Source organism: Temnothorax nylanderi, unplaced genomic scaffold, assembly GCF_030848795.1.
Source record: "Temnothorax nylanderi isolate EJ_2023f unplaced genomic scaffold, tnyl_v1.0 TNYL_tig0011_pilon, whole genome shotgun sequence".
Taxonomy (NCBI): domain Eukaryota; kingdom Metazoa; phylum Arthropoda; class Insecta; order Hymenoptera; family Formicidae; genus Temnothorax; species Temnothorax nylanderi.
In genome coordinates this window covers 1947440-1973684 of record NW_027249073.1, presented here as the reverse complement: position 1 = coordinate 1973684, position 26245 = coordinate 1947440, and the positions used below count along the sequence as shown (strand labels likewise).

General features: G+C 42.8%; 2 protein-coding genes and 1 long non-coding RNA gene across 11 annotated transcripts; all 3 read right to left on the bottom strand.

Annotated features, from left to right (window-relative positions):
• Nucleotides 1-838: 838 nt before the first annotated feature.
• Adk2 (Adenosine kinase 2) lies at nucleotides 839-4658 on the bottom strand. Its single transcript, XM_071697264.1, has 5 exons — nucleotides 4212-4658; nucleotides 3396-3603; nucleotides 3005-3280; nucleotides 1220-1628; nucleotides 839-1140 (listed from the first exon to the last, which is right to left on the bottom strand). Exons 1-5 carry the CDS (start codon nucleotides 4226-4228, stop codon nucleotides 1013-1015), a joined length of 1038 nt encoding a protein of 345 aa, XP_071553365.1. The 5' UTR covers nucleotides 4229-4658; the 3' UTR covers nucleotides 839-1012.
• A 147-nt stretch (nucleotides 4659-4805) lies between these two features.
• On the bottom strand, nucleotides 4806-22854 carry Lark (RNA-binding protein lark). 9 transcript variants are annotated; one of them, XM_071697259.1, is made up of 7 exons: nucleotides 22706-22853; nucleotides 17968-18131; nucleotides 17316-17861; nucleotides 17090-17159; nucleotides 16876-16975; nucleotides 14133-14177; nucleotides 4806-5072 (listed from the first exon to the last, which is right to left on the bottom strand). In XM_071697259.1, the coding sequence occupies exons 2-7, from the start codon at nucleotides 18109-18111 to the stop codon at nucleotides 4997-4999; spliced, it is 981 nt and encodes a 326-aa protein (XP_071553360.1). In that variant the 5' UTR covers nucleotides 18112-18131; nucleotides 22706-22853; the 3' UTR covers nucleotides 4806-4996. The 9 variants fall into 9 exon arrangements, with proteins under 9 accessions (XP_071553360.1, XP_071553357.1, XP_071553355.1 ...); XM_071697258.1 differs by lacking the exon at nucleotides 4806-5072 and adding an exon at nucleotides 8866-9158; XM_071697260.1 differs by lacking the exon at nucleotides 4806-5072 and adding an exon at nucleotides 11175-13335.
• An 894-nt stretch (nucleotides 22855-23748) lies between these two features.
• LOC139767694 (uncharacterized) lies at nucleotides 23749-26124 on the bottom strand. The gene is made up of 3 exons (XR_011717203.1): nucleotides 25790-26124; nucleotides 25519-25717; nucleotides 23749-25336 (listed from the first exon to the last, which is right to left on the bottom strand). It is a non-coding gene; the product is annotated as an uncharacterized lncRNA (long non-coding RNA).
• Between the last annotated feature and the right edge of the window lie 121 nt (nucleotides 26125-26245).

Sequence of the window (26245 nt, the reverse complement as noted above, 5' to 3'; positions counted from 1 at the left end):
CAAAATACGCGTGGAGATATATTTATCATACTAAAAGGAAATCGATAGCCTTATATAAAACAGACCGTCACGGAAAAGCGACAGATCTTCCACGTCAATCTAACAATAATCTACCTCTATACTTCCTTGTTCGTTAAAAGAAGCGAAGAAACGCGACTATTCGCAGAGGCAAATTGACCCTAGTCCCGCGATCGAACGATCGTCGTAACTGTTCGAAAGGTGCTATGTATACAGGAAGGTGCCGGGCTTAATACGACACTGTTGGGGCGGCGAGTGACGCGCGTTACTCGCGCTGTTTATATGCAAAACGCACGGTATGTCCGATGCAATTTCGTAATGATTATTGATTTTTTTTTTTAAGAACCGTGTCTCTTTTCCGCCGCCGCGCCGTCCATCCGTCTCTCTCCGCCTCGCCGCTCGATACGTCCTCTCCGTCCCGCTCGCCAAACGCCGCAGTTCGGCCGCATATCGTCCCGCCCGCACGACGCACGCGTGCGGCGTCTCGCATAATTGAATACCCTACGCTCCCGGCCGGACGGTATCGCCCGACCAGCGCGGCCGCGCGTATGCGAAGCTAACCGGCAAATTCTCGGCACAATATCTACATACCTCGGTGATTGTATTGATTTTCCCCGACAGTATGTAAATTAGCGTGCCGCGATGTAAGTATCGCGCGAGGGAGAAATTCTGCGCAGTTTGTCTCCGAGCGGACACACTCGGGGCAACAGGCCCGCGAGACGATTTAGTCTTGTTAATCCAGCAAATTGGTATCTTTTTTTTCCTTCGAAATCACGCCGTCGACCTGATACAGCACGCGCTGCTCGAGTATCTTCTTAAATGCTAATAAAACAGACGTTTATTGAATTTTAATAAATGTAAATACGTTTGTAACCGTCCGGCTGCAATTGCACTTGTAATGTAAAGCTCAGATACAAAAGACGAAGGTAAAAAAAAATCATTAAGATGTTTATTAAGTACACAATTTATAACCGCTACCGCGCCTTGGCGCCTATCAAGATTGGAAGTTCGGCTTGCCCTCGTAAGTACATCCGGATGTTTGTACAATCTGCGCCGCCGCCCAAGTGCCGCACTTTATACACGTGTCTATGCTTTTGCCTTGGATAAGTTGCGCGAGAAAGCCTGAAACAAGTTTTCCAATCAGAAAAGCCAGTAAATCCGCAATTGGTTGCCGTTGTAGCGGCGAGGGATCCGTACTCACCTCCGACAAAAGCATCTCCGGCGGTATTGGTATCCACAATTTTCTCCTCTGGCACTTTTACGACGGGATATTCGGTTACCGTCCCGTCTTGGGCTAAGAGTACTGCCTCGGCACCTTGCGTTATCACGACGATCCTTTTCCTCTTGTCGTTGATCTTCTCCATCTCCGATATCTTCAGCGCGATCTGCCTTCTGTCCGTCTCGTTAAGATTGTTGGCCTTTGCAAACGCGTCCGCTTCCGTCTCATTTCCGAACAGGATGTCCACGTAGGGAAACGCCGCCAACATCGGTTTTTGGAAGAACTCGCACAGAAATGGCGCGCTGAGATTCATCATGAACATCTTGTCGTTCTCGTGAGCGTGCTTGGCTACCGTCTGTATGGACTCGGGACTGACTGTCAAGAAAAATCCCTAAAGTACGGAATAATGAATTTTGTTAGACGTTTTACGATTCGCTCTCTCTCTCTCGTAAGCCTGATCTACAATGTGTTCTTTGCTTCCTGTTTTCTGCTCTTATAGTCGGGGAGCTGACGACACTTTTGGCCAAGTGATTTTGTAAAATACGATTTTCCGTTTTAACCTGCGTGGACGACTCTCCTTCGATAATCCGAACACCTGGCTGGCCATACCTGGGGGGTTTAGAAGTACGCAGGTGAGAAAAAAAAACGGATTTTCGAGTCATAGTATAAGTCTTAATTTTTATCGGATATTGATAATTGATCACTCAGGAACATGCAAATAAATTGCCAGTTCGATTGCTCGGGGGAATTAGTCGCCAGGCTTAATTATAAATAATTAAAAATAATTATTTTCAAGTCATACTATAAAAGCTGGGTTTTTTTTACTAACAAGTATAGTGCTAACACTTACCACCCAAAAAAAGCCAAATGAAAATTTTGGTGGCAACATCTCTAAAAAAATTATTGAAAATGCACAAAGGCGGCGGAGGGGTCACAAATAACGCATCGCTGCGCCAGCAAAGCCATTTTTTTATTTTCACACACTATTTATTGTTTATCAATCTTTTCATAAATTGATACGATAATGATAGTTAATAATACACGTTTTTAAAAACTCATGGACGCTAAAAACAATTGAGGCCATCGTCAGACCCCTCCGCCGCGCGCCGGCTTTGTGCATTTTCAATAATTTTTTTAGAGATGTCACCAAAATTTTTATTTGGCTTTTTTTGGTGGCATGTATTAGCACTATACTTGTCTTTACTTAAAAAAACCCAGCTTTTATAGTATGACTTGAAAATAATTATTTTTAATTATTTATAATTAAGCCTGGCGACTAATTCTCCCGAGCAATCGAACTGGCAATTTATTTGCATGTTCCTGAGTGACCAATTATCAATATCCGATAAAAATTGAGACTTATACTATGACTTGAAAATCTGTTTTTTTTTCTCACCTGCGTACTTCTAAACCCCCCAGGTACGGCCAGCCAGATGTTCGGATTATCGAAGGAGAGTCGTCCACGCAGGTTAAAACGGAAAGTCGTATTTTACAAAATCACTTGGCCAAAAGTGTCGTCAGCTCTTAGACTATTACCTCTTTGCGACTATCTCGTATTTCGCAATTCCGTCGCGTAATGCGATGTTTTTTGTTCTCTGTCGCCCAAGATAAAAATTGACGAACTTCAGAAGAGACAAGAAACATCATGTTACGCGACGGAATTGCAAAATACGAGATAGTCGCAAAGAGGTAAGAGCAGAAAACAGGAAGCAAAGAACACATTGTAGATCAGGCTGTAGATTCATTGGGAAATATTTTTGCGTTTACCGATATATAGATGTATTTCGCGATGTCTATCAGATGCTTGTTCTCGGGCTTTTCGATGTGCGACGGCGAGAAGCAATTCGCCGCTGCTAGATTGGCGCACAGGGAGCGTTCTTTCCCCGTGATCAGTACCGCGCACGTTCCAGTCGGTTCCTGATCGGTATACTGGTAGCGGACGTTCAAGCCGTCTGCGACTGCCTTGTCCTCCAGGATCTTGGAATACTTGTCCCTACCAACGCAGCCCATGTAGGTGGAAACTTTTGGTTTTTGCAGGAACCACTGTGTGAAATAAAAACGCCGATTATTTATCGTCGTACGAGCCCGACGTTTCTCTTCTTTCAGTCAAATAAATTTGGCAATATCCAAGCAACAGTTCTGTGTGGATTTTACTTACCTGCGCCACTCTCATGGTGTTCTGCACAGATCCACCCGCAGTAAAGCTAGCGTTGTACAGGTCGATCAGCTCCTCGTATAAAGGCTTGTGTTTTTCCTCGGCGAGAATGGCATTGTTGGGCTTCATGTCGTACTTTTGTAAAAATTCATGGTCTACGTTTGCTGAAATGTCCAGGAGAGGATTTCCGATTCCCAGCAGCAACCCTTTCCTGAAACGTTCATAACAATTTCAGTCTAGATACTAGCAAATTTTTATGAACAAAACGCTTTCCGAGGGATACAGTGAGAATAAATGCTAAATGATTCATTATCTTCGAGTCAGAGAGGTTCAATGAGAAAAAACATCCGCGATAGAGTAAATATTGAGAAACACACGCGGCAAATTTCGTATTTCGCGATGCCATTTTGAAGCGAGCGTATCTGAGCAGTGAGCGTATCGGAGCTCGGTGACGAAATCGCGCCGATGAGAATCGACCTTGACGATTACATAACCTCCATCTCTCCTTCCGCGATGCGATTAAATTTCATCGCGAGTCCGTTGTTGATCGCTTGTGCGATTTTTAAATTGAAAAAGACGTAGCACGGGCAAACGAATGAACACATTTTCGTAGATAATTGTCTTTTATTATCAATTGCCAGGAAAGCACATGCGGCATGTACATAACCTTTTGATGCCGACTGACGAATCCTGACTCATAACCTCCGAGCTCCGAGAAGAAGATAAAGTCGCGTCCAGTTCACACAACAGACGAGATCGCGAGATAGAGAAAATAAATTAGAAGATGCGGGATCGCGAGCAACGAAATGTCTCACTTACCGTAAGTCCTCGGCCATTTGTGGACGATTTCGATTTCCCGTGCGATCACGAAGGAACGTACGCCGAGGATGGTCTGCTACGATCACGAGGCGCGCCACCGACGTTTTCCGCTCCTCGTGCGTGGAAACGCGAGAGATCGAATGGCATCGATTGCCCGAAGCCGCTTCAAGAAAATCGCTCCGTCGTGGAACGACGTTATCGCTAATGTCATCGCGGTCCGCGGTGACTCGTCACGAACGGGAGGGAGAGAGAGGGGCCAGGATGTTATCTAAGAACTGCATAATGAGACCGTAACTAAGCAGCCTATGCTAATTTATAACTAAACGAGGCTCCCATTGAGGATTATTTCAATGCAATATATGTAAATCGCTTCCCACGCACTCAAATAATCTGATCTTAGCGGCATTCTTTTGCAGTTTATATTCAAACGCGAGTATTCTTACATTTACGCTTCGGAAGAACGAAACGTAGCTAACAATAAGACGAGACCTAAAGACATACGTAGTTTAATAGCGTGATAAGTTCTTTGTAAGTTTTACTCGATGGTGCGGTTCGAGAAAAGCTAATTGAAGAAATAGAGATCCAAGTCAGAACTGAAACGTGCAAGATAATTTATTCCAGTGACACATCGCTCTAATTAGATTTTCTTTGATTTGTTTCTCAACGTCGAACACTTGAGACTCGTGTAAAGGAAAATCCGTCTTTCAATATGCATGTGAAAGATGTACGCAACAACTTCGACATCCTAGATCAGTTGACGAGCTCTGGAGATGAAAGATGAGTCTTTATTGCTCAATTACACGTTGAATATTTTCGTCACGACTGGAAAATTTTCGTATCATCGAACGTAGCGGCGATATCCTGTAACATATATTTTACACACGAGGTTTTATTTACGGCGCGACTTCGACTCTTCGGGACGATCCGTTAGGATTGAACAATAGTGAGCTAGCTTCAAGCACCTTACCTGCGGAATCTACTTACCGTTACGCATTTACATCTGAATAGTTAAATACTAGCAATGGAATCGCACGAAAATATCAAGATCTCTCTTGCTACATATTGAATCGTAACATCAAAAACGAGAAATCATGAATTTTTTTTACCTTTGCATTAGTTGAAACAGTTTAATTCTCTTATATTTCGTATTTGACAGTGCTTAAAATATATTGAAGATTTTCGTTTCGTAGATCAACAAACATGTATCTTCGGAGGTTTTGATCACACTTCACTGTCGCTACAAATATATGACTACAGATTATATATTAATTAGATTACATTATATTTATAATGTAATATGTTATATTTTATTCGATTATATATTAATTTATTGACATGATAATAAAAGGGAAATTTTTTTCATGTAGTTTACCAATGTGCATCATTGAGCACAAATGGCAACATGCTAAAAGAATTAATTCATTTCGACGCATAATTAAAAAGAAAAAATGTATATTATTTCTCGCTCCCGACTGTTATGACTTAATATGATTGCAACGAAAAACCAAGTGTTTTAAAATCTGCAAAAGTGAACCGTTATAATCTCGACGAACTAAGCTTCCAATGTAACAGATATGAGAAATAAACAGCAGGAATAAGAATTACTCTGATGTGAATGAGAATTAAAGTCGTAGCAATTTCAATCTCCGAGCAACATTTACGATATTCGTTCATTAGTCTATCTCAGATCAAAATTATCCGATATTTCACGAGATTTTACAGGAATCGCAGCGCGGGGAAAGTACTCGTTCTTACGATACCTTCGTGCTCCCGCCAAGCGGAGGGAGACTCTCGAGAATCCGCTCTAGGGCGAGATTCGGTGTATGCGAGCACATGTCGATCTCACAGTTTTGTCCGGCGGCCCTACAGAAGAGGATTCCTCTCGTAGAGACGGAGCTCTCCCTTAAGAAGCGCCGCTTCTCCTAAGAAAGAAAACAGGACTCTCAAAGGCGGGTGTGGAACACGCGGGGTGAGAATTAACGTATCGTTCGCAGTTTTCCTTTTTTTTTAAATTACTTTTATTCGTTTTCTTACGCGTGTCGGAACGATACCGACGACGACTGGACCCGCGTCTTGGATGCGGTAACGCGTCTCTATTTAAGCATATATCCGGTATATCTCCTCTCCCGTTCTCTTTCGACGTGGTACAGAGTGCTGTGTTGGAAAATTACCTCTCGCTACACCACGTCGCTCCTCCGTCAGACCACTCGCGTCGCTTCTACCCGAAGAAGCCCTCTCTCGTCTCTCGAGCTCCCGGCTCGCTCGCTCTCCTTCGAGGGTACATCCTTCGTGGACGATGCTCAGCGTAGAGGGCTATCATCGCGTCCTATATCACATATCATATTACAATACAGCGTGTTACAATCCCTGCTGTCGCGTTTCTATTTCGGTTTTGCGCTTTGTTTTTTTTTCCGTTTTTGGTAATCGGCGGCAACCGACGATGACCGATACGTGTGTGATCGTTTTTCTATCACGCGAGATCAAGGGGGTAAACCCGTGTGTCCCGACGACGTGCGTCCGTATTTTTTTTTTTTCCGTTACATGTGTACATTTTTCTCGGGTTCTTGCGCCGACCGTGTCTCTCAAAAATCCGATCGGCGATTCACGATCTCCACGTGTCTCTAGGTGAGAACTCTGCCGAGAGGGACATGGTTTTTTTTTTTAATCTCTCTAAGCGCCTGCGAGGGTCTGTGCCGGCGCGTGTCCGAAATGTATCTCAGCGATCTAGCTACAGAGCTCGGAACTTCTCATCTCGTTGAGCTTCTCGGCGGCCAGCGTGTCCCGAACCGTTTTGCAACTCGGGCTGCGTGACTTTATATAGACGTTGACGGCGACGGCGACGACGACGACAGCGGCGACTGCGACGAGGGCGGCGACGAGGCTGACGACGACGACGACGACGGCGGCGACGGCGATGACGACGACGAGCCGGAATCTCGCACGTCCACGTATGGGCTACGAGAGCGAGACTGCCGACCATCGGCAGACCTTCGCTATCCGACGACTAGTCCGGCGGCACCGACATTACCGTAATCCTCGAGGGAGTGTACTTGCAATACAGCGATACATCGCGTATCCGACGAAGCTCCCCGGTGTGCGTGACGGCTCCATGCTCCCCGAGTCTTTTTTTCCCGCACGCGTGTGCCATGCGCGCGCGACTCGGTGTATCGCAGATTCCCTTTTCCCCGCGTACCCGCATCAACGTACGAGCCTCGTCAAGCTATGTCAAGCCTACGTATCGCGGGTCGGGGGTTCACCTAAGCGGGTGCCAGTTGCGAAGGGATAACGCCAAAAAAAATTGAAAAAAAAAGAAAGGAAGAAAGGGGCTAGTATGAGGTAAGACTGTCTCAAAACCAGTTATAGGAGGGCATTATTTGAAATTTTTATTACTTCTGAACTTAAATGTGTTCAATAATCTCTCCACCCTTTTTAAGAAACTTGAAAACTTATACTCAAACCTAAAACACATTAATTTTCTGAGGTCTTAATAAATGGACTGAACTTTTCGACTAACTGAACTTTGAATTACAATGGTCCATTGGTTCTGAGGCATCTTGTGTACGTTCTCGACGATCATGCGCCAGGGATTTCCCGAACTCGATGAAACGGTTCCGTGCATTGGTACGGTTGAAGCCAAAGTTAACCGGCGTCCGACGTACTCGCTATGCACCGATCAAACTCGCAACTCTTTCAACCGAGCCGACGGGAGGAGGTCCGACCTCCTCTCTCGCGTCAACCTTACAGGGATACAGATCGGCCGATCTTTTCTCATTTTGTTTTCCCCGGATTTTCGGAATAGTCTACGTATTATCGGATCAGCAGTTTGCTCACCACATCTCAGTATGGAGAGATGATCGAGTAGCATGCCTGGTTCTGCACGTTCGTGTTCCAAAGTCACTCTGAAAGAGGCTCGCTCGGTTATCTCCGAGGACCCTGCGCGACGTCTCTTAAAGTAACTTTGGGAGGGGAAGAGGAGTGGTGACTGCGTATAAGCTACAGAACGTGGCCGGTCGCCTCTGCCTTGCCGGTTGGTCGGGTGGAAAAGCGATCTCCAGCCAAGTCCGATTCTGTAGACCTGCTCAACCTCCGAGTCTGCAAGTTTGACTGGCACATAACAATGAGTATTACCATGTACATACCGACAAAAAAATCGGGTTAATATACACAAGAAAAAAAAAGGAATATTCACTCCGTCATCTATTTACATTTACTTCCGTGTTTGCTTGATACCTCTGGAAGCAGCTTTAACTTTGGCTTTGACCGAAAGTCTTATGCAGGTGAACGCTAATCGCACTACAAAGACGTGAATGCGGCGAAAGGATGGCAGATCTTTCCTCTGTGCTTACGGAATAGGGACAACAATTAACCGAGGAGAAAGAAGAAAGTCGACAATCTCTGAAAATCACGCCGATAGATTAATTGTAAATACGCAAAATCTATAAATATTTATATTTTATACAATAAATTATTTATATTTTAGGTAATGTATCATTTTTTAATAAAAGATGAAATTTAAAGATTGGGAGACTTTCATCTTCGTCTCAGCTTGAGTTTCAGTCCACAAACGATGCAATCGTTCTCGACGGACAAACTCAGCCTAGTTCGAGAGAGCCAGCCAGAAAGGGTGAATTCTCAATCACAATTCAAGGAGACGTCGTTCGCACGTGTTCTGACGTTTATTAAAAAATAAGAACTTGCAAAAAACACACGTGTAAGTGAATCACGTACAAAAAAAGAATGTACAAAATAGGACCTCATCTCGTACGTTGCTAACGCGAGAAGGGTGCGTAGCAGGCTTATCGGAATTCGATATTTCCCGGTGCTCCCTTGTTTTAATACGTATAGAGGGAGGATTAGTATTCCACGTCCGTATATGCGTGATGAAGCGACTTATTCGCGCTATATGCTAGCTCGTGCGCGACCACCTCACCCGCGGTGCCAATTGGTCTGAAAACATCAGTCATACAACGAACGATTTCACTTTATGTTCGACGGATCTCGCTACGACGGCCCTTAATTTTTTAAGACAGTGCAGAGGTAGAGGAACCAGAGGTCGAAATCGCTATAATCTCGAGACTTCAACTTCCGATGCCGTAGGTAGGGAAATGTATCGTGCGATCGCCGTTTCCCGCGCCTACAACGTCGAAATCTGAACTTTGTGTATAACGCATCGCGAACCCTGCTTTCGACTACTGAGACTAAAACAAGCAATTACAGAGAAGAAAAAAAAGAGAGAAGCAGACACGTCGGACGTAAAGAGACACGCCTAAAGTTATGATTGTCTTGAAAACGAAGAGGGGAATCGACGGCAACGTATCAGAGTTTGATTAGATCGCTTAACATTCGATACGAATGAGATTATGGTTCGCGAAGTAATAAAAATGACACAGATCGTGTAAAGATTTTTCAAAGAACTTTACGAGAAATTATAAGATTCTCCCAGTATTTTCAAATTGATTTCTTTACTTTAAAATGATCAAGATCTAAAGAAAACGACAGCGTTGCTGAATTCAGAAGCTTCATCTTGTAGATTTAAAGCAACAAAATGAAACGTACGAAGGATATTACGCGGAGTAAAGAGGATGTTACAGAATCATCGTATAATCCTTTCAGACCAGAAAAACATACAAGTTGTTTTAAACATGGCAAAAATTACAGAAATTTAAAAAAATTTGAGTTTAAAAAGTGTCTTAAGCAGTTAATTTAACAAAAAGTTCAATTCTTTTTCAATCTTAAATTTTGTTCACACAACAGATTTGACAGATTTTCAAATTGACATTCAAATACAAGAAGGCATAAAATATAAGTCGTTTATAAAATTTTCGCCGCGTCAAAATCGATGTTGTCACGGAATTTCTGTGCCAGACAGGATACTTAATGATTCCGGAATATCCCACACATTTATACACGTATGCGAGTGCTGAAATCCTTTTGCCGGGCATGCATCGCGTGATCAATTGAAAATTTCCCACTGGACGTTCGCCACGAGGGAACCGTGAAATCCGGGAACGATCAGCGACACAATCAACGCACGATTGCGTGCCCGACGAGCGCGAAAACGTTACGTCGCATTACACTGTATAGTACGCATCTTGTCCTCACTTTTCCCACCCTATCGAGAATAAAATGTTTGTGGCAATGAAAGACAGGTGAGGCTCGAGAGGAATTTGCATTACAGAACTGAGAGGAAAAAAGTGATTATCGAGACGGAACTGTGCACACGTGAACGTGAAATAGTCCTCGACATATCGTGGAGAGACACTAATTTCTAATGTTACATTGACGATATAGTGCAACGTCTATCAGGATGTCTAATCTAAATGATTATTTACATACATGTACAATTAAGGTTGTATAACAAATAATTTGATTAACTTAATTGTGACTGACCTAAGTCACCGATGACAAACTGATGATTCTAATTGATCTATAATCTACACCATTATACAAAAATATTCGACGGTCCGTTTATATACACAATTTAAACTAAACATCGCTATCGTTAATTTATATTATAGAAGCTTGCACTGTATCACAATTAAATAAAAATACAAGAAGGTAGAAGCAGTTCGAGTTGCTCGATGGAGAAAACATCGCAGAGCTCTACCTGTGGTTCGACAATCAGACTTGTGAAGGGGTGGCACAAGGGTGGCAGCAAAGAGAGAGAGACAGAATTAACACGAGCGAACACGCCGCGCGCGTTTTGGATCGAGATTCTGACGGGGTATTTCATTTATTCTTTTCTTTTTTTTTTATTGAGCCAGTACGATGCGGAAACGCGCGCGCGACGCGCAGGAAGCCAGCGAAGGAAGCGCGCGTCCGATCGTACGCGATCAAGATTCTCGTGGTGCGACAAGGGAAGGGGTCGGGGGTTGATTTTGTGGATGGTTGTCGTTGTTGCTGGCAAGGGGTACGCCGCGAGAGAAAGAGCGGTCGGTGTGATATAATTAAAGAAACACGCAGTACACGTCGTTTTTTTCTTGTGAATTTCATAAATACATGTTATTACATTTCTCTTATATTCAGCATTATTATTAGCAATATATCGTGTGGTTATAATTTATATAATCTTTAAGAAAAAAAAAACACGGTCGGTTTTCTCAGCAAAAAAACAAAAAGCGTAGACGGTAGAATAGAGAAAAAAAAGCTTACAGCAAGTCTCTACGCTCGAAAAAAAAACGGAAGTGCGATTATTACAGACTATAGCACGTCTTTTTTTTTACGTCCAAGTTAATCCTACGTTAATAAAAAGATTATGTTGCTATACGCTAAGAATAATGTTCCGCCACTTGGTTTTCCATACAGAATCGGCGCATCCTACCGGGTCTAAGTCCAATTATAACTCTTTTTCTTCCTTTTTGCAGCGAAGGAAATAGCATTTGTAAAAACAGTTTTCTAAACGGTCAGACCCGCACGCTACCCTCCCTAATTGGGTCAAGACTTCGGCGAACGCTTTTTTTTCTCTTATTAAGCCGAGTCTTCTCGATGCACCTTGGCGAATACGCTAAAATCGCAAGCTCTCTAATTTACACCTTTACGTAAAATTATCCGTGAAAAAGAAGAGTGCTACTTAGAGCGACGTAGATTCGACCGTCTCGGAAGATGAGACTCGCTCTCAATTCCAACATCTCAAAAGTCGTAGATTTGAACATTGAAGATAGAATTACTCGAAGACTATTCTTTTCCTATCATTTCTTTCAAGAAACCGCGTCATAGTTATCGCTGGGGAATCTACTGAATTAATCAAAAGAGAAAAAAGAAAAAGAGCACTGATCGAGATGCGCAAAGTGGCCAATCCACGAAATAATTTCTAACGCGATCAAAATCACGACATATACCATCATCTCTGGTACAATTCGTCACCTTTTTTTCTGCAACGATATGATCGCGTTTTACGGATAAGAGTTTCATACGCATGTGCTTGTACATGCGGCACATTATTTTACAAAATGTAATAAAATTTTACAAGATGAATAGAGATGTAGAGACGCAAATTGGAGACCTTACGATTTTAGCGTATTCGCGAGGATGCGATCGAGAAGGCGCAGACCGTACTAAGCGTGTACAAGCGCGCGTGCATAAGTAAAGCGATATCTTAATGGACCAACCGCGAGTACCGCTCACGGAACATCGCGCTACTCCCGACGGTGTGTCTCGCATCCGTTTAACGCACTTGAACATAATCAGCGAACATCTGCTTTCCGAATCTGATCTACCTGCTTATCCCATTTATCTCTAACGCGCGACGACGCAGTCGCGTGAAAAGGGTTGACGATCGACAACAATAGCCGAATCGCGAGCGTTCTGACAAATGTGTGTCAATTACAGTGATGTCACGCAATATTTACGCTAAGCGCTTGTTACCTCGTCCGGTGGTTCCCGTGGGAAGGTGCGTAACGAGCGCGATCACGAAGTCTAACAATTGCGCAGCGGAGGGATGCGTCACAGAAAACCCGAAAACTATCAGCGACTCGACCGCTGCGAGATACGGCCCCACCGCGCGCGATCGTCGATCCTATATTTTCCATGAATTGCAAGAATTATATTTAAGCTACAGGTCCAAGAGAGTAAGAGACTTTAAGAGAAGAAAAAACGTTTCTTTTTCAAAGATCGACAAGTGTTCACAGTGGGACCGCATCCCCTTCTTGACACGTCGAAGATACCTGACTTTATACAAATGTATGACGAAGGGAGGGGTGCAAAGGTGGTCAAAGTGGACAACAAGAGGTACGAGAGGATCGATAAGCCGGGAGTCTCGGGAGAAGATACGAAGGATTCGTCGGGTGGGAAATGATAATTCCCATAATTTTTGCGTGTTCTCTGCTATTATTCGGCTGGGCTATATTTGCTTTGCTCTATCTCTGTGTTTCGGGAGGTATATTATCTTTTTTTTTTCCGTCTAAATAGATTCGCACTGCGGGTAGAGCACTTGTTTCTCATAGAGCGGGCGGCAGATCTTCACGCGTGCAGTTCGCAAGACGGCCAAGAGTATCTCGGTTCCGAGGCTTCCTGCTAGCGACAGAGACCCGACGGACCGACGACCGACAGAGACCGATCCGAGCCCGACGCGACGATTTAGTATGGTGCGAACCGGCGCGACGGCGATGGCCCTCGTAATCCCGGTCTGGTAATCAAAATTATGTCACGTCAGTCACGAGATCGGTGATGCGGATCAAAATACGGACAGATATAGATTGTAAATGTTAAAAGGTTGCAATATATCTGCGTGGTACGAGAGAAAAACAGAAGACAGAGAAATGTAGAGTAACAGAGCACGTACGTAGAGTGAAATATCGTAAATAGTAGTGATGGAAAGGAGAAAGATGATTAAAAAAAAAATAAAGAGAGAAAAGGGGAACATACAGCTCGGAGAATACCTCGTTTTTCTCGCTAAACCTTTTTACTGATTCTTTTGTTTCACGATAAGAGGAATTCGCGTAACTCACGTTAAAACACGTTCATATCCTTCGAGCACTCTTCTTTATGAAAGATCGCGTTTCGAAAATGTTACATATGTTGACTCATTCCAATGAAACGAAGTGAGACGTTCCCAAAATATGTTCTTCAATCATGCGTTTTTAAAATAATCTACGTAAATTCCAGCTAGTCATCAATCACAATTTGTCGCATGGAATAAAATAATAAAGCATTCCAAAATGCATTGATAATACTGAAAATCTATAGTTCACTTTTTATATGCTATAGATTTTCAGTGCTGTCAGTACATTTTGGAAAATATCTATGATAGAGCAAAAACAATATCACCGAGGCGATGATTTTTCTTTTTAAACAGAAACGAAGGCCTCGGAACGATCGTGACATAAAGAAGAGGGTGGTTTAGTATTATTTCTAAAATTCGCGGCATAAGGATTTCGATTCGGACGTGGTATTTATGACCCAGTGGCACTTCACTCTACTTACCTACGCTCTTCAAACGAATCTCGGCTGAAGTCCTCGTACATGCCTCTACTATAACAGCGGTATAATAAATAATCGAATCTACCAATGAGATCAGATCAACATATACCATATACTGGCTCCCTTGTCCAAGGCTTAACTTTGTGAATTAGTCCCTGTATATACATATATTCACGTGCAATATTCGCGTGCCTCGCCTAATATGACTGTCGACTTGGGATCGGGACGGAATGTTTCGTGCCTATTACGCTACCTCGAGAGTTCGGGGGACAAGAATTGTAGTAGACGAGGATATAATACACCGGTCATTGAATTGTCAAATTTGCTGTAAAATTTCCTAAATTTCCATTATGTCGGACATACACACATACATGCCCGCACGTGCGCAGGCGTATGTGTGTGGAGGAAAAATTTTGATCTTTCGCCGAAAAGTGGACTCGACAAACCTTCGATGATGTACATACGTTTAGTAATCGTTTGCAGACTCGAGCGCAGAAACGCAACGGATGATTAACAACTATAAAAACCTACGACAGCGGAGTGCAAACAGCTATCTGTGCTAACTCGCTATCTGTACAACTCGATCGTAAAGTGGAGGGCCGGTGAGGAGAATGTAGGATGTAGCTAGTCATATGAGGCAGGCAGCGTAGACTGGATTTTTAACCCATGCGACTTGTCGATATCACAGCTTCTCGCAAATAAAAAAAAACAACAAGAGTATTATCATAAAAAATAAAGAGCCATTTGCAGCCCAGGCTGGGATAATATGGGGTAATGAGGTGGTAACGTGCAACAACAAATTCAAAGTATTTAGAAAAACTGAGAAATTCAATCAATTTTGTTTTCTATTTGAACGTTTTGCGAATGGATTTACATACATGAAAAGCTTTGAACCTCGTGAGTAGAAGTCAACTTCAAGAACTATGGATTGCATTTTCGAAAAGCACGGACGAACTCGAAATCTCTTCGCGACATTTTTGTCTTCCTCTGCGCGGAATTCCGATTCAACCGAACACAAGATAATTTAATAATTTTTGTGTTTGCTACAAAGTTTTAAGCGTATTTAAATCAATGTATCTACTGATATAATTTTAATTGAAAATTTATCTGTTTAAAGTAGTTATTTAATGCAACGCGTAAAATTACAAAATAACAAGAAAATAGCGATTGTTGCGTAATCTAAAACAAGAAATTACCTTACATTACAACTGCGAAATATGTGCCACACAAGGAAAAAATATACAACATTTTATCGATACTAAAAAAAAAGAAAGAAAGAAAAATATACTCAAAGATTTGCTTAATTTGAAAATACTTTTAATCTCACTAAAATGACATTCTTGTTAAATTTGTTACGGCAGTACTTTGACTATCAAAGAGACAGTACACGATTTTAGGTAATAAAAGATAGTGGTTGCGCATCAGAGAAATTGAATCGAATTCCAATCGAATCGATGTTACAAGATTATGTTCGTAAGTTTGTGAAACTAAACTTGGAAAGATTGACGGGAGATACCGATATAAACTTACTGATCCAAATTGTCTGGAGAGCTGGTTTCTACTTACGACACGTTTCAAAGACAATCGATTCGATGCGTCATTCCAAAATCGCGCCAGCCCTGTTTGTTTTTCTTTCTTTTCTCTATCTACAATCGTACGAGAGTTTCGTTTAAAATTGCAGAGCGTATCCTGGCTCGCGGTAGTGCGATCAAGAAATTCTAATTCGCATTCCTTAGGTACGTTTCTTCATCCCAGGCCTCCGCGCCACTCCCGGCTGAGTGATGTACGTAATAGGGAGCGCTTGAAACACAAAGGATTCAGTGAGAGACATACAGGCCAATTTCGCAGTTAATGCCATGGAACAAGAGAGTCTATGAACTAGGACATCCCTAGAAGAGCAGTCGACATGTTCAAGGAACAATCAGTCGAGACCCGGAAAAAGATTCGAACACCATGGGACGCAGACGACGTAGGCGGCCTGCTTATTGTATTTCTGACGCGGGTTGCTGTTGCAGCGACAAGAACGAGGCGTGACTACTCGCTAACAAAATGAGTCAAAGACTTACTCTTGTACGACTTGAACGCTGACCCGGGACTGTCTCTCTAGGGTTGCCCGCGTTCATGGACAAAGATGGTACGCCTGAGGTGCACTGAAATTTAGAATGTACAGAAACGTCCAAGCGTCATATAATTAACATTTCACTACGACGGAGTCTGCACTCATATGGGCATCGGGTCGACACTGGTACGTGTGTAAAAGTATTAAAAGTCTTAAAATCTCAAGTACGAGAAAGTAATATTTGCATAGATGATAACGATCATGCGTTGTGCCGCGCGATAACATTGTCAGAGAGAAGTCCCGTTTAACATACGACGATAGAAAAGAAGACAGAAGAGATAAAGAGAGAGAGAGTGTGTGTGTGGCAGTACATTTAACGAAAAACGTCGAAAAGGACAGAGGTTTATACTGAAGTAGACGTGAAGTGAATACTTGTAAATTTCGCGTTCGCTTATCCATAACTTAACATTAGCTATTTTGTGGGAATAAAAAAAAAATTAGAAAAGATTTACTATAAGGAGATACAAGCTGAGATCTATGTAAGAGAAAGAAAATGTGCAACAGAGACTAGAAAAAATGTCGACGAATCACCGAAACCCCAATTCGCATGAGCTGTTAATCCAGCCTGGAACGTTCACAATGTTAAGTCGGACGAATGGGCAGTCGGTACGCCGGGTACCTACTCACCTGAACCGGCCGTTGTTGCCACTTGGAGGGGGCGATCGGCGGCTGAACATGCCATACTCGTTTCCACGGGAGAAGCCAGTGTCACGCATGGATCCCATACCTAGAGGAGGCATAGGAGGCATTGGGTCTCGTCTTGGTGGTAGAGGTGGCATTGTCATTGGTGGAAAGTCTAGCCCGCACATGGTAGATCCCATGTCACTGGGCCCTGTCATACCCGTAAACCGCCTCTCGTAGAGGTCCCTGGTGTCCTCGAAGCCGCGCCTGTCGTAGTAGCTATCGTAATCCTGTTAACAGAAATCCCGAACGGGGAAATTAATACAAGGAAAGGTTGCCTTACCGTATGCTATCACCCATGCTATCCATCAACACGTAAACCGTCGATATCATGGATGATTCGAATACATAGCGTGTAAAAACGTTGACGGGAAGAATAAACTTACCCCAAAGCGGCCACCACCCATGAGCCGGTCCCGTAGGAACGGTGGTGGCGGCGGTGGAGGATATGGATCACGTCCAAACATTCGGTCCCTGTATCCGTTTCTATCTGGTCCACCTCCCATTCCTCCCTTGGGACACTCCTTGGACCAGTGACCGCCTCGTCCGCATCGATAGCATTGTTCCGGATCGCCCATGCCTGGCCTCTGGCGCACTCGACTAGTAGAGATCTGGACCTTCATCGGTTGTCCGTCCACGATTTGCCCGTTCAGCTCCTTGATGGCGTCGTTCACGTCGCCGGTCGCTTCAAGATGAACGAAGCCGTAGTTCCTCACGATGTCGCACTCGACGACGGTGCCGTACTTGGCGAACAGTTCGCGCACCTGCGGCGCCTTGGTGTTGTCTGTAAGATTGCCCACAAAGATCTTGGTCGTGGGAGTGTTGGGTCCCTTACGACTCTTTGCAGCCTCGCATTTTATCGGCTGTCCATGAACCATGTGTCCATTCAGGTTCTGTATCGCGTTTCGGCCTGCTTCCTCATTCTCCATATGCTACACGAATTAAAAAGAAAATGTCGATCCATTGTTATCGATCTTGATAATCATATCACTGTCTGGCTATACTGATCGAGGCGTTAGATTCGGTTGATACACTTACCACGAAGCCATAATTCTTTACCACGTCGCATTCCACGACTTTTCCATACTTCTCGAACAGTGGCTTTATGTCCGCGTTCGAGGTCTTGTCGGCTAAATTACCAATGAAGATTTTAAACGTGCCAACGCTGCTAAAACCCGGCATTTTGCGGCTCGTACAAGAACCTAACGTCACAAAGATGTACATGTAAGAACAGAAATACTCTTTTGTTTTTTTTCCATGCAGATTATACATAATACATAATAAATATAAAAAATATACATTTACATTGCAATTGAGCTTAGAATCACTTGCACTTTATTTTCTCTTTTACCTATTTATGAAAAATTAAATGTGTAAAAGTCGTTTATCTCGTGAGATAATCTCAAAACCAATAGATTATATTACGACTCTATATAAAGTTGATATTTTTTATCGCAACGATAATTCTAAGCAAATATAAAAGCATAAGAGTTTCATTCAAGAGTTTCATTGTCCATCTGACGTGTCTCGCGACGCCAATCCATTTAGCGTGCTCGTCCCCCGCCATATTTATTCATCGCCGGCGGCTTAGATGTCGGCGCCGCATAGCGCTGTGCCGCTAAAGCGAGGCATGGAAGCCGGGTAATACCGGCGAGCGTGGATTTCGATGCTATGAGTACACAATCTCCATATTTATCCGTGGCAAATACCCACGGGAATTAAACAAATCCTAATTAATTACGACTAATTACAATTTCAATACACGTCGCGCCAGAGCAATTCGGTGATCGCAACAATCGCCGTTGGAATTGAATTTCTTCAAGGTTACCCGAAAACGTTAAATCGAAAAAGAATCAGTCTTATTATTATTATTTTTTGTTATCTCTCAAAACAGCGCTTTCCGACGCTCGTGATTCTCGCAACGATTTCTCTGTCTCGCACGATGGCGCCCTTCCCGCGGCTGATCGAAAGGAAATCGGAGTGACGCGATCGTTCGACTTCGATCCCGACGCTTCCCTTTCCACCATCTTGCCCACGATCCCCCGGTGACTAATTTACGCGCGCGGGGGTTCGGAACGCGTTCCCACGGTCCCTAGCTCCTACAAGCGCATCCCCGCGAGATATTCGACGCGGTTGTTCGCGGTATATATATATATATATATCGTCCCTCCCGCCCAAGGACACCGTGAGAGCCGCGCGACTATCTTCCGCCGCCGTGAAAGTACGTACCTGCGTCGAACGTTGCTCACGATATCGTATCGGAATGCAAACGGATATTCCGCCGAGGATCCGCGCGGAATTTCGCGGGTCACCGGATCGCACGCGACCACACCGGATGCGATAGAACCGACGAGCGGAGTTAGAACGACGAAGAGTCTCGTTGCTGCGTGAGAGAACGATCTGCGGCACCGCGCGCACCGAGGAAATCCAACGTCAGTAATGGCGTCCCGCTTGCCGAATGCCGCGTCGCACCGCGCACGAAGCACCAGTGTCGCGTCGTGCGTTCCGCAACCTACCGCGCGCCTGCCGGCGACGCGACGATTGGTGCGGACGGAGTCGCGCGGGCCAATAGCGAGCGGCGCCGGCCGAGCGTAGCCGAAGGTACGCGAGCCAATGACGAGCGACGCCGGTCGAGCGCGGGAGAATCTCAACTGCACCCCTCTATCCGTTTTTCGACACTATCGCTTTCGCCGAATCGTTTAATTGGAAATATCGCGCTTCTTTGTGGGCGCTAAAACGGAGTGGGAAGGAAAGAATGCGTATTATATATATTCGCTCCCAATTCACGACGTGTCGTCTCCTTCTGTTACGCGATTGACGGATATGAGATTTCTCATCGATGATACAGGGCTCGATTCTTCAATTCATTTGCAAGATAAAAGCGCAAATTCGGTCCTTACGAAAAATCTAAGTTGATTGGCTAAAAGCTATGCGACAGCCGATCAACTTGTGTAACTTTTCGGTAAGAGCAGAATTTGCGCGTACGTTTCTCGTGCAAATTTCATGAATTCAAGAATCGTGCTCTACGAATTAAACGCAGGGAATTAGAGAGTTGAGAACATAATTAGGAAGAATAAACTTACTGCAAAATCAAGCACAGCTTTCTATATATCGAAATTACTCTACTTTGATTTTCGTTTAATTCCTGGTTCCTCGTTTCCATTTATTGATCACGTTTCACGTCACCATTAATCGGGTTAAATAACATCTGTAATTATAACTTCCGAAAACGCATGCTCGTTTACACGAAGAGAGTTATTTTATTTTCATTCAAAGAAATCTTGAAATCTTCATCTCGTTAAAGAAATACAGCAGATATACTTCTCGTAATTTTTTATCTCAAGTTGGAGATGCAATTATAATGACTCACTTAGTGTTTACGTTTCTTTAAAACCGGATTTATAAGTCTACATATCTTCGTTAACGAGTAGAGTAATAACTGGTGTTATAAAACCGGATTTAACGAGCGTTTATGCTTTATACTTATTAATTATAACTACTGATGTTATTAACCCGATTAATGACGTGTAAATATAAACGTAGTCAATGTTTCTAAGAATTTCTTGTGCACGTATGTACATATACATGTAAATAAAATTTTTATTTATCAAGAAGCGACTATGAATACCGCATATACCTCGCGTATATTTTGAAATAAATTTCAAACTTGCAAAAAAATCTACTTTTATACATATATTAGGCGACGTGAATAAAATTTATTAAATTAGAATTGGACTTTGATAGAAGCAACATCAGATCCTATACAGAAGTGATGAAAATTCGTTAGTCATCCAGTTTGTATTCATTCACGATAGTATGTACTTAGACGCGATATTTTTAGGAATAACGTCAGTGTAACGGTGCGCTTTGTCCGCCGCCCTCATGCCGAATTTTCATGAAGCCGGCCGAAAAACAATGAGTCATTCACCTGATTATCGTTTTCTAGTCTCACAGAAGAAATAAGGCTAACATTTTATTTGTTGTATGACAAATTTTTTTAAGGGGGTTGTCCGGTCCTTATACTAGAGAAAATCGATTTTCTTAGGATTTTCTTGAAACTGTGAATATACGTTAATTTAGGTGTGCTTTATGCGTGGTATAAATTTCAGTACCTCTTCCGGTATAAAAAATAAAGATACTGAGCCTCAAAGTTTCAACTTTTACTAATGAAAAGGTTTTCCAGGCCAAACGGTAAGAGATACGAGGTTGGCCAAGAAGACCAAAGTTACTCCTCTCGTCGAGTTCTATAAGGAAAAAATGCCAAAACTAAAAAAAAATTAAATTTAAATTTTTTTTTTTGAAACTTTGAGGCTCAGTATCTTTATTTTTTATACCGGAAGAGGTACTGAAATTTATACCACGCATAAAGCACACCTAAATTAACGTATATTCACAGTTTCAAGAAAATCCTAAGAAAATCGATTTTCTCTAGTACAAGGACCGGACAACCCCCTTAAGGATATCGATTGACTGCAAAATAGAAAATTTCTAGAAACTCGAGAACTTCTCCCGCAATCAGTCAACATACTTGAAAAATTTGTCGCACGACAAATGAAATAACCAACTTCGTCGTCCATCCGTTTAAATTAGGCTCTCGTTCGATTCGGGCTGTTAACACGATTGAAACGTTTAAGGCGTTTAAGCGAATAGATTATTTTCTTAGCATTGTCATTGGTGGTCGGCCAAAAGTCGCGGATTACACGACAGTTTTCTCGCGAAACAATACGCAATAATGGGAATCTTGCCGAAAGCTCGTGCATTATTAACGCGGTATTATTAACTTCGAGAAAACGGATGGGGCAAACGGAGCAACGCTCAGGAGCAATCGTTCGTCGCGCCGGGATTCAAGCATTCAAGGATGACACAAGAGTCGCCTCGACTCTCGATCGTGAGGTCGTGAACGATACGAGGGCCGGCCCGGCCGGCGCGGCGGTGGAAAATTACCGTCACGGGCGTCACGGCCCGAGATCGGACGAGCGAGAGCGACAAGGACGGACGATAGATCGCGTCGGGCGCGAGGAAGGCGTCGTCCCATCGAAAATTTTCAACTTCAATCTCGCCGCGGTGCGAGAAACACGGATCGAGTCTTAACCAATTCGAGTCTGACATCGTGAAAAGGCAACGAAAGAAACGAATAAAGGAACGCGGTCGCGATGCGACGCTACGATTGACGCACCGGCGACGGCGGCGACCAACGCGCGTATTCCCGATCGATAAACCGCAAAAAAAAAACTTAATAGGAAAAAACAGCGGATCGCAGATCTTCAAACGGAGTACACGCATTGCGATCGATAAACCTCGGATTCGGACTCCGGAGTACGTGCGTCGTGCGTCACGCCGAAAGCGCGAGTCTCTACCCTTCCCACTGCGTGACAATGGAAGCGCGGCGATCGAAGCCCACGGCGCATTTTGACGCGGCGCCCGGCGGGCGCCTCGCCCGAAATTCCCGGGGATCGTCTTCTCGTCTGCCGCGAGAAGAATTTTCGAACTCGAATACTCGATTGCCGGCGAACGCTTCCGACGGATGATCCGAGGGGCGGTCCGGGGCGCCGGCAATTCGATCGCGAGATAGCACGGACGCCACGGACTCACGGAGACCGGCTAGACGGTAGACGGCGCCGGATCGAATCGAGCCGAACGCCCGCGCCGCGTCGAGCTCGACGTGACGTATCGAGCTGTCCCGATCGCGTCACCTGCTGCTCCTCGCGCTCGTTCGCGCGCGCGTGCGGCCGCGACGATCCCGATAGCGGAGTGAGAGATATGTTTTGGTACTCACCAAGTCAGTGGTCCGTAAAACTACGCGATAGAAACAGGATGCGAAACGGCACACGCTTCCCCGAGATAAAAGATGGCGAAACGGAAGTGCGTCTGGCGACGCGAGGGGGGACAGTCGGCGTCTCTTCCTGCGCTGGAGTCACTGTTGCCAACTTAAATCGCCCGACCCGATATGTAATTCCTGTAGGGGCTTTTGTTTTTGTTCGGAAATATTCATAAGAATATTTATGTATGAAAATGGGAGCTTTCCAGCAAGTGACACAAGCCGACACAAACGTCGTTCTATCTTTCTTTTTTGGCAATGAGTAACAAAGACAAAACGATACCTGTGTCGACTTGTGTCGCTTGCTGGAAAGCTCCCATTATTTCAGTCAATATTATTATTGAAAATTATTTAAGGAGAGGGAAGCAAAAGAAGAAAGATGGAACAAGTGCTGAGTAGTGCGCTGGTGTCACAAGCCTGAATTATGATTAGCTCTGTCGATTCCCTAAATAGTGTTTTCTACCAGAGAGAAACTTTTCTACTGAGAAAACTAGTGCAACGCTAGTGCACTCTGAGTGCAATTTTATTGTTTCAATACAAAAATTAGTTTACATTTTTTCAGTGTTTAATGTTCTACTTTGTTTAATTTGACAAATTTTTATCAGTAGAACTTTAAACACTGAAAATATGTGGACTGGTTTTCACATTGGAACAATAAAAGTGCACTCAGTGCGCAACACAGTGTTGCACTAGTTTTCATGAATCTATTCCAATTTGACAATAATTTATATTATATAGTTATATAATTTATACACAGTTTGTTAAGTCAAAATCAATTTAAAAAGTGACCGAAATATTAAAAATAGTGAATAAGCTTATTTTTTATAAAGTATAAGTATAATACTTAGGAAACAATACTTATAGGAATTAATAAAAGAATTTATATACAATTTGTTAAGTCAAAATCAATTGAAAAACTGACCGAGATATTAAAAACAATGGATAAGCTTATTTTTTATTAAGTATAAGTACTTAGGAATTAATGAAAGAAAAGCTGTGTGTTATAATATCAAATTATATATATTCTTTCTGATTATATATATAATTTCTGAACGTCAACACAAATGCATTCCATCTTATCCAATTACAAAATAGAATTAAGATTTAATAACAAATCAATACAAAATTTGTTCTTATTGACAGGTGCTTATAAAAACACCCTTGTTTCAAACATTTATCTTATAACACCTTGACCTAGCTTAGACTAGTGTTAAAATAAGCAAAATAAAATCTTGATAAATTACTTACATTACTGAGATGCCATTAAAATAATAGATTTGTTCGTATTACTTAAATTCTCAAAAATTACTGCACTTAAAACGAAATATATAGATATTAAGCGTGAGAGAAAGAAAAAACGAAGATTGTAAGCAAAAAGTACAGGCAACACGAATAGACCTCATACAATTTTGATATTAAAATAATTCGCCATATGTTGCTATGCATATAATATAATATTGGAAAAAATTATTTTAGGTCGAATTACATAAAACTGAAATATACCGTCCATCCCCAGTACAGGATGCAATATCGCAATAGATGATAAACTATTGAGTTGCAAAAATCCATAGCATAATATAGATTTTGGGATCAGTCATTGGTCAATTAGTATTAAATTTGAGACAATATATTGTTCAGAGCAGGATCAGTAGGTCGCAATTCCTTGATTATTTCTTTTGCTCTTTGACGAGAATCCACAATTGCATTAATATATGTGTATTTTCCATCGGCCATTACCAACAATCCCCAACTGATACAACTTTCAATTTTTACCAACTCTGTTTCAGCATTTGAACCATATGAGCCCATAAGACGCCTGAACTGCGTCTTCAAATTGCTCCTTGCAGCTGTTTGATACAATATGTCGTCGGTCTTAACTGCAATGGCTAAAAGTATGGCCAGTGGAGCATCTTTAGATTTTGGAATAGCAGAGGCGATCATAGGAGAATAAACTGCTCTGGGTAGATCAATGTAAGGAAATAGAATTGTTGGATCCACAATAGATTTACCATGGCCTTTATGGAAAAGTCCCACTGTCACTATAGGGAATGAAGCTGCAATTCTGCGGATGGTTACAATTTCATTACCTAAAGGTGTGCCTGGTGTTCTTTTTGTAGTATTTATGTTGTACTTTGTTGTAAGAATTTTCATGCATTGGGTGATGCTCTTTTCGCTAATATTTTGAAATGTTTCTCCTCTGGTGAGAAACGTTAGGCAGATGAACTCTATATCTGAAGCGAAAGACATATTGCTGTTGAATTCAAAACGTTCGGTTTTACCATTTACTTTTATCTCTTCTGAGACCACGTCAATAGCTTCTGGATGTGCTCTGATGTATTCTTTCATTCTCTCATGTGATTTTAAAAGCATTGTGATCATTACTTTTGGATCTACAATTACAGGCAGGGGACCACAGGGCTTTGGAGGAAACTCCAAACACGAGTCCAGACATTTCAGTAAATCTTCAACAGTAGCCGACGATCTATCTCTTCCATGGGCCATCCTCTTCTTTAAGATATCACACTTGGTTGTAAATGATAAAGCCACAATGTGCAGAAATCGAAGTGTCGGTTCAGCCAAGCTGTCTTTCTAAAAAAGTAATTTTATCATTTTAGTAGTGCAGGACACATATTGTGGAATTTTTCAGAATGGATCGATTTCGGCTGAAATTGTTCAGCTATTTTCTAGATTTCTATTGTGTTTTCTAAGGAAAACGGAATAATTCCAATCGAAATCCATTCCGAAAGCTCCATAATGTGTTATGCTCTGACCTCTATTTCTTCATGTGTCGGTGCGTCGCTGTGTTTACTTGAAACGGAAGTTTTTGTGTTCCGAATTCCAATAGCAGGCTATATCGCTTCTGTATCGTAATTAGGACCTAGAAGTTACCTTTTCTCGACCGGTTAGTGTGGAAGACAGTGGAAGATAGATTTGAGAGTATTATTTTTTCTCCTCGCGCGAGGGAAACCCCTTTCAAAAAAAAGAAGGCCGGTTAGTGACAGCGTGTCAACGACGTATTAGCTCTGATTAGCTCCTACACACAAGATGCGAAAACTCTTCTTCTTCTTCTTCTTCCGTTTAATGGCACTTAAGTTCCGATCGGATAGTAACGGCCATTATTCCATTCTGTGATATGTCGGCTCAGCAGGTCTTCTTCCTCTATGAATGGCCTTCAGGCAGTACTGCCCCAAAAACGGCCAGGACGAACCACTAGTCGTAAAAGCCGCAAGCGGCGTCGTAAAAAAACGTTATAGGCCTCGAAAGGCGCCGATACAATGCAGACAGTAACAGTCGCAATACTTTAAAAAAAATTTTCCTTCGGAACACGTCCGAACACGATCGAGCCTGATCGTCAACTTACAAGATGCGAAAACGTTTAAACACGTGACAAGAAGCGATGCGGTAGCGGAGTAGCCAATCAGTAGCCAATGAACTTTTGGTTCTTAAGCCTTGTGTACACGATACTAGAAATCGGTCCGAGTTTCGGTTTAAGCCAAT

What these genes read in the sequence shown, in the direction of transcription:
- Adk2 (XM_071697264.1), bottom strand. An exon ending in ACACCATGAGAGTGGCGCAG is followed by an intron (nt 3,281 to 3,395) that starts GTAAGTAAAATC and finishes TATTTCACACAG; the next exon opens with TGGTTCCTGCAAAAACCAAA. An exon ending in CGAAATACATCTATATATCG is followed by an intron (nt 1,629 to 3,004) that starts GTAAACGCAAAA and finishes TCCGTACTTTAG; the next exon opens with GGATTTTTCTTGACAGTCAG.
- Lark (XM_071697254.1), bottom strand. Translation starts at nt 18,111, where the DNA reads ATGCCGGGTTTTAGCAGCGTTGGCACGTTTAAAATCTTCATTGGTAAT. An exon ending in TGGGTGGTGGCCGCTTTGGG is followed by an intron (nt 17,160 to 17,315) that starts GTAAGTTTATTC and finishes TTCTGTTAACAG; the next exon opens with GATTACGATAGCTACTACGA. An exon ending in GGCAACAACGGCCGGTTCAG is followed by an intron (nt 14,181 to 16,875) that starts GTGAGTAGGTAC and finishes CCGCTGTTATAG; the next exon opens with TAGAGGCATGTACGAGGACT.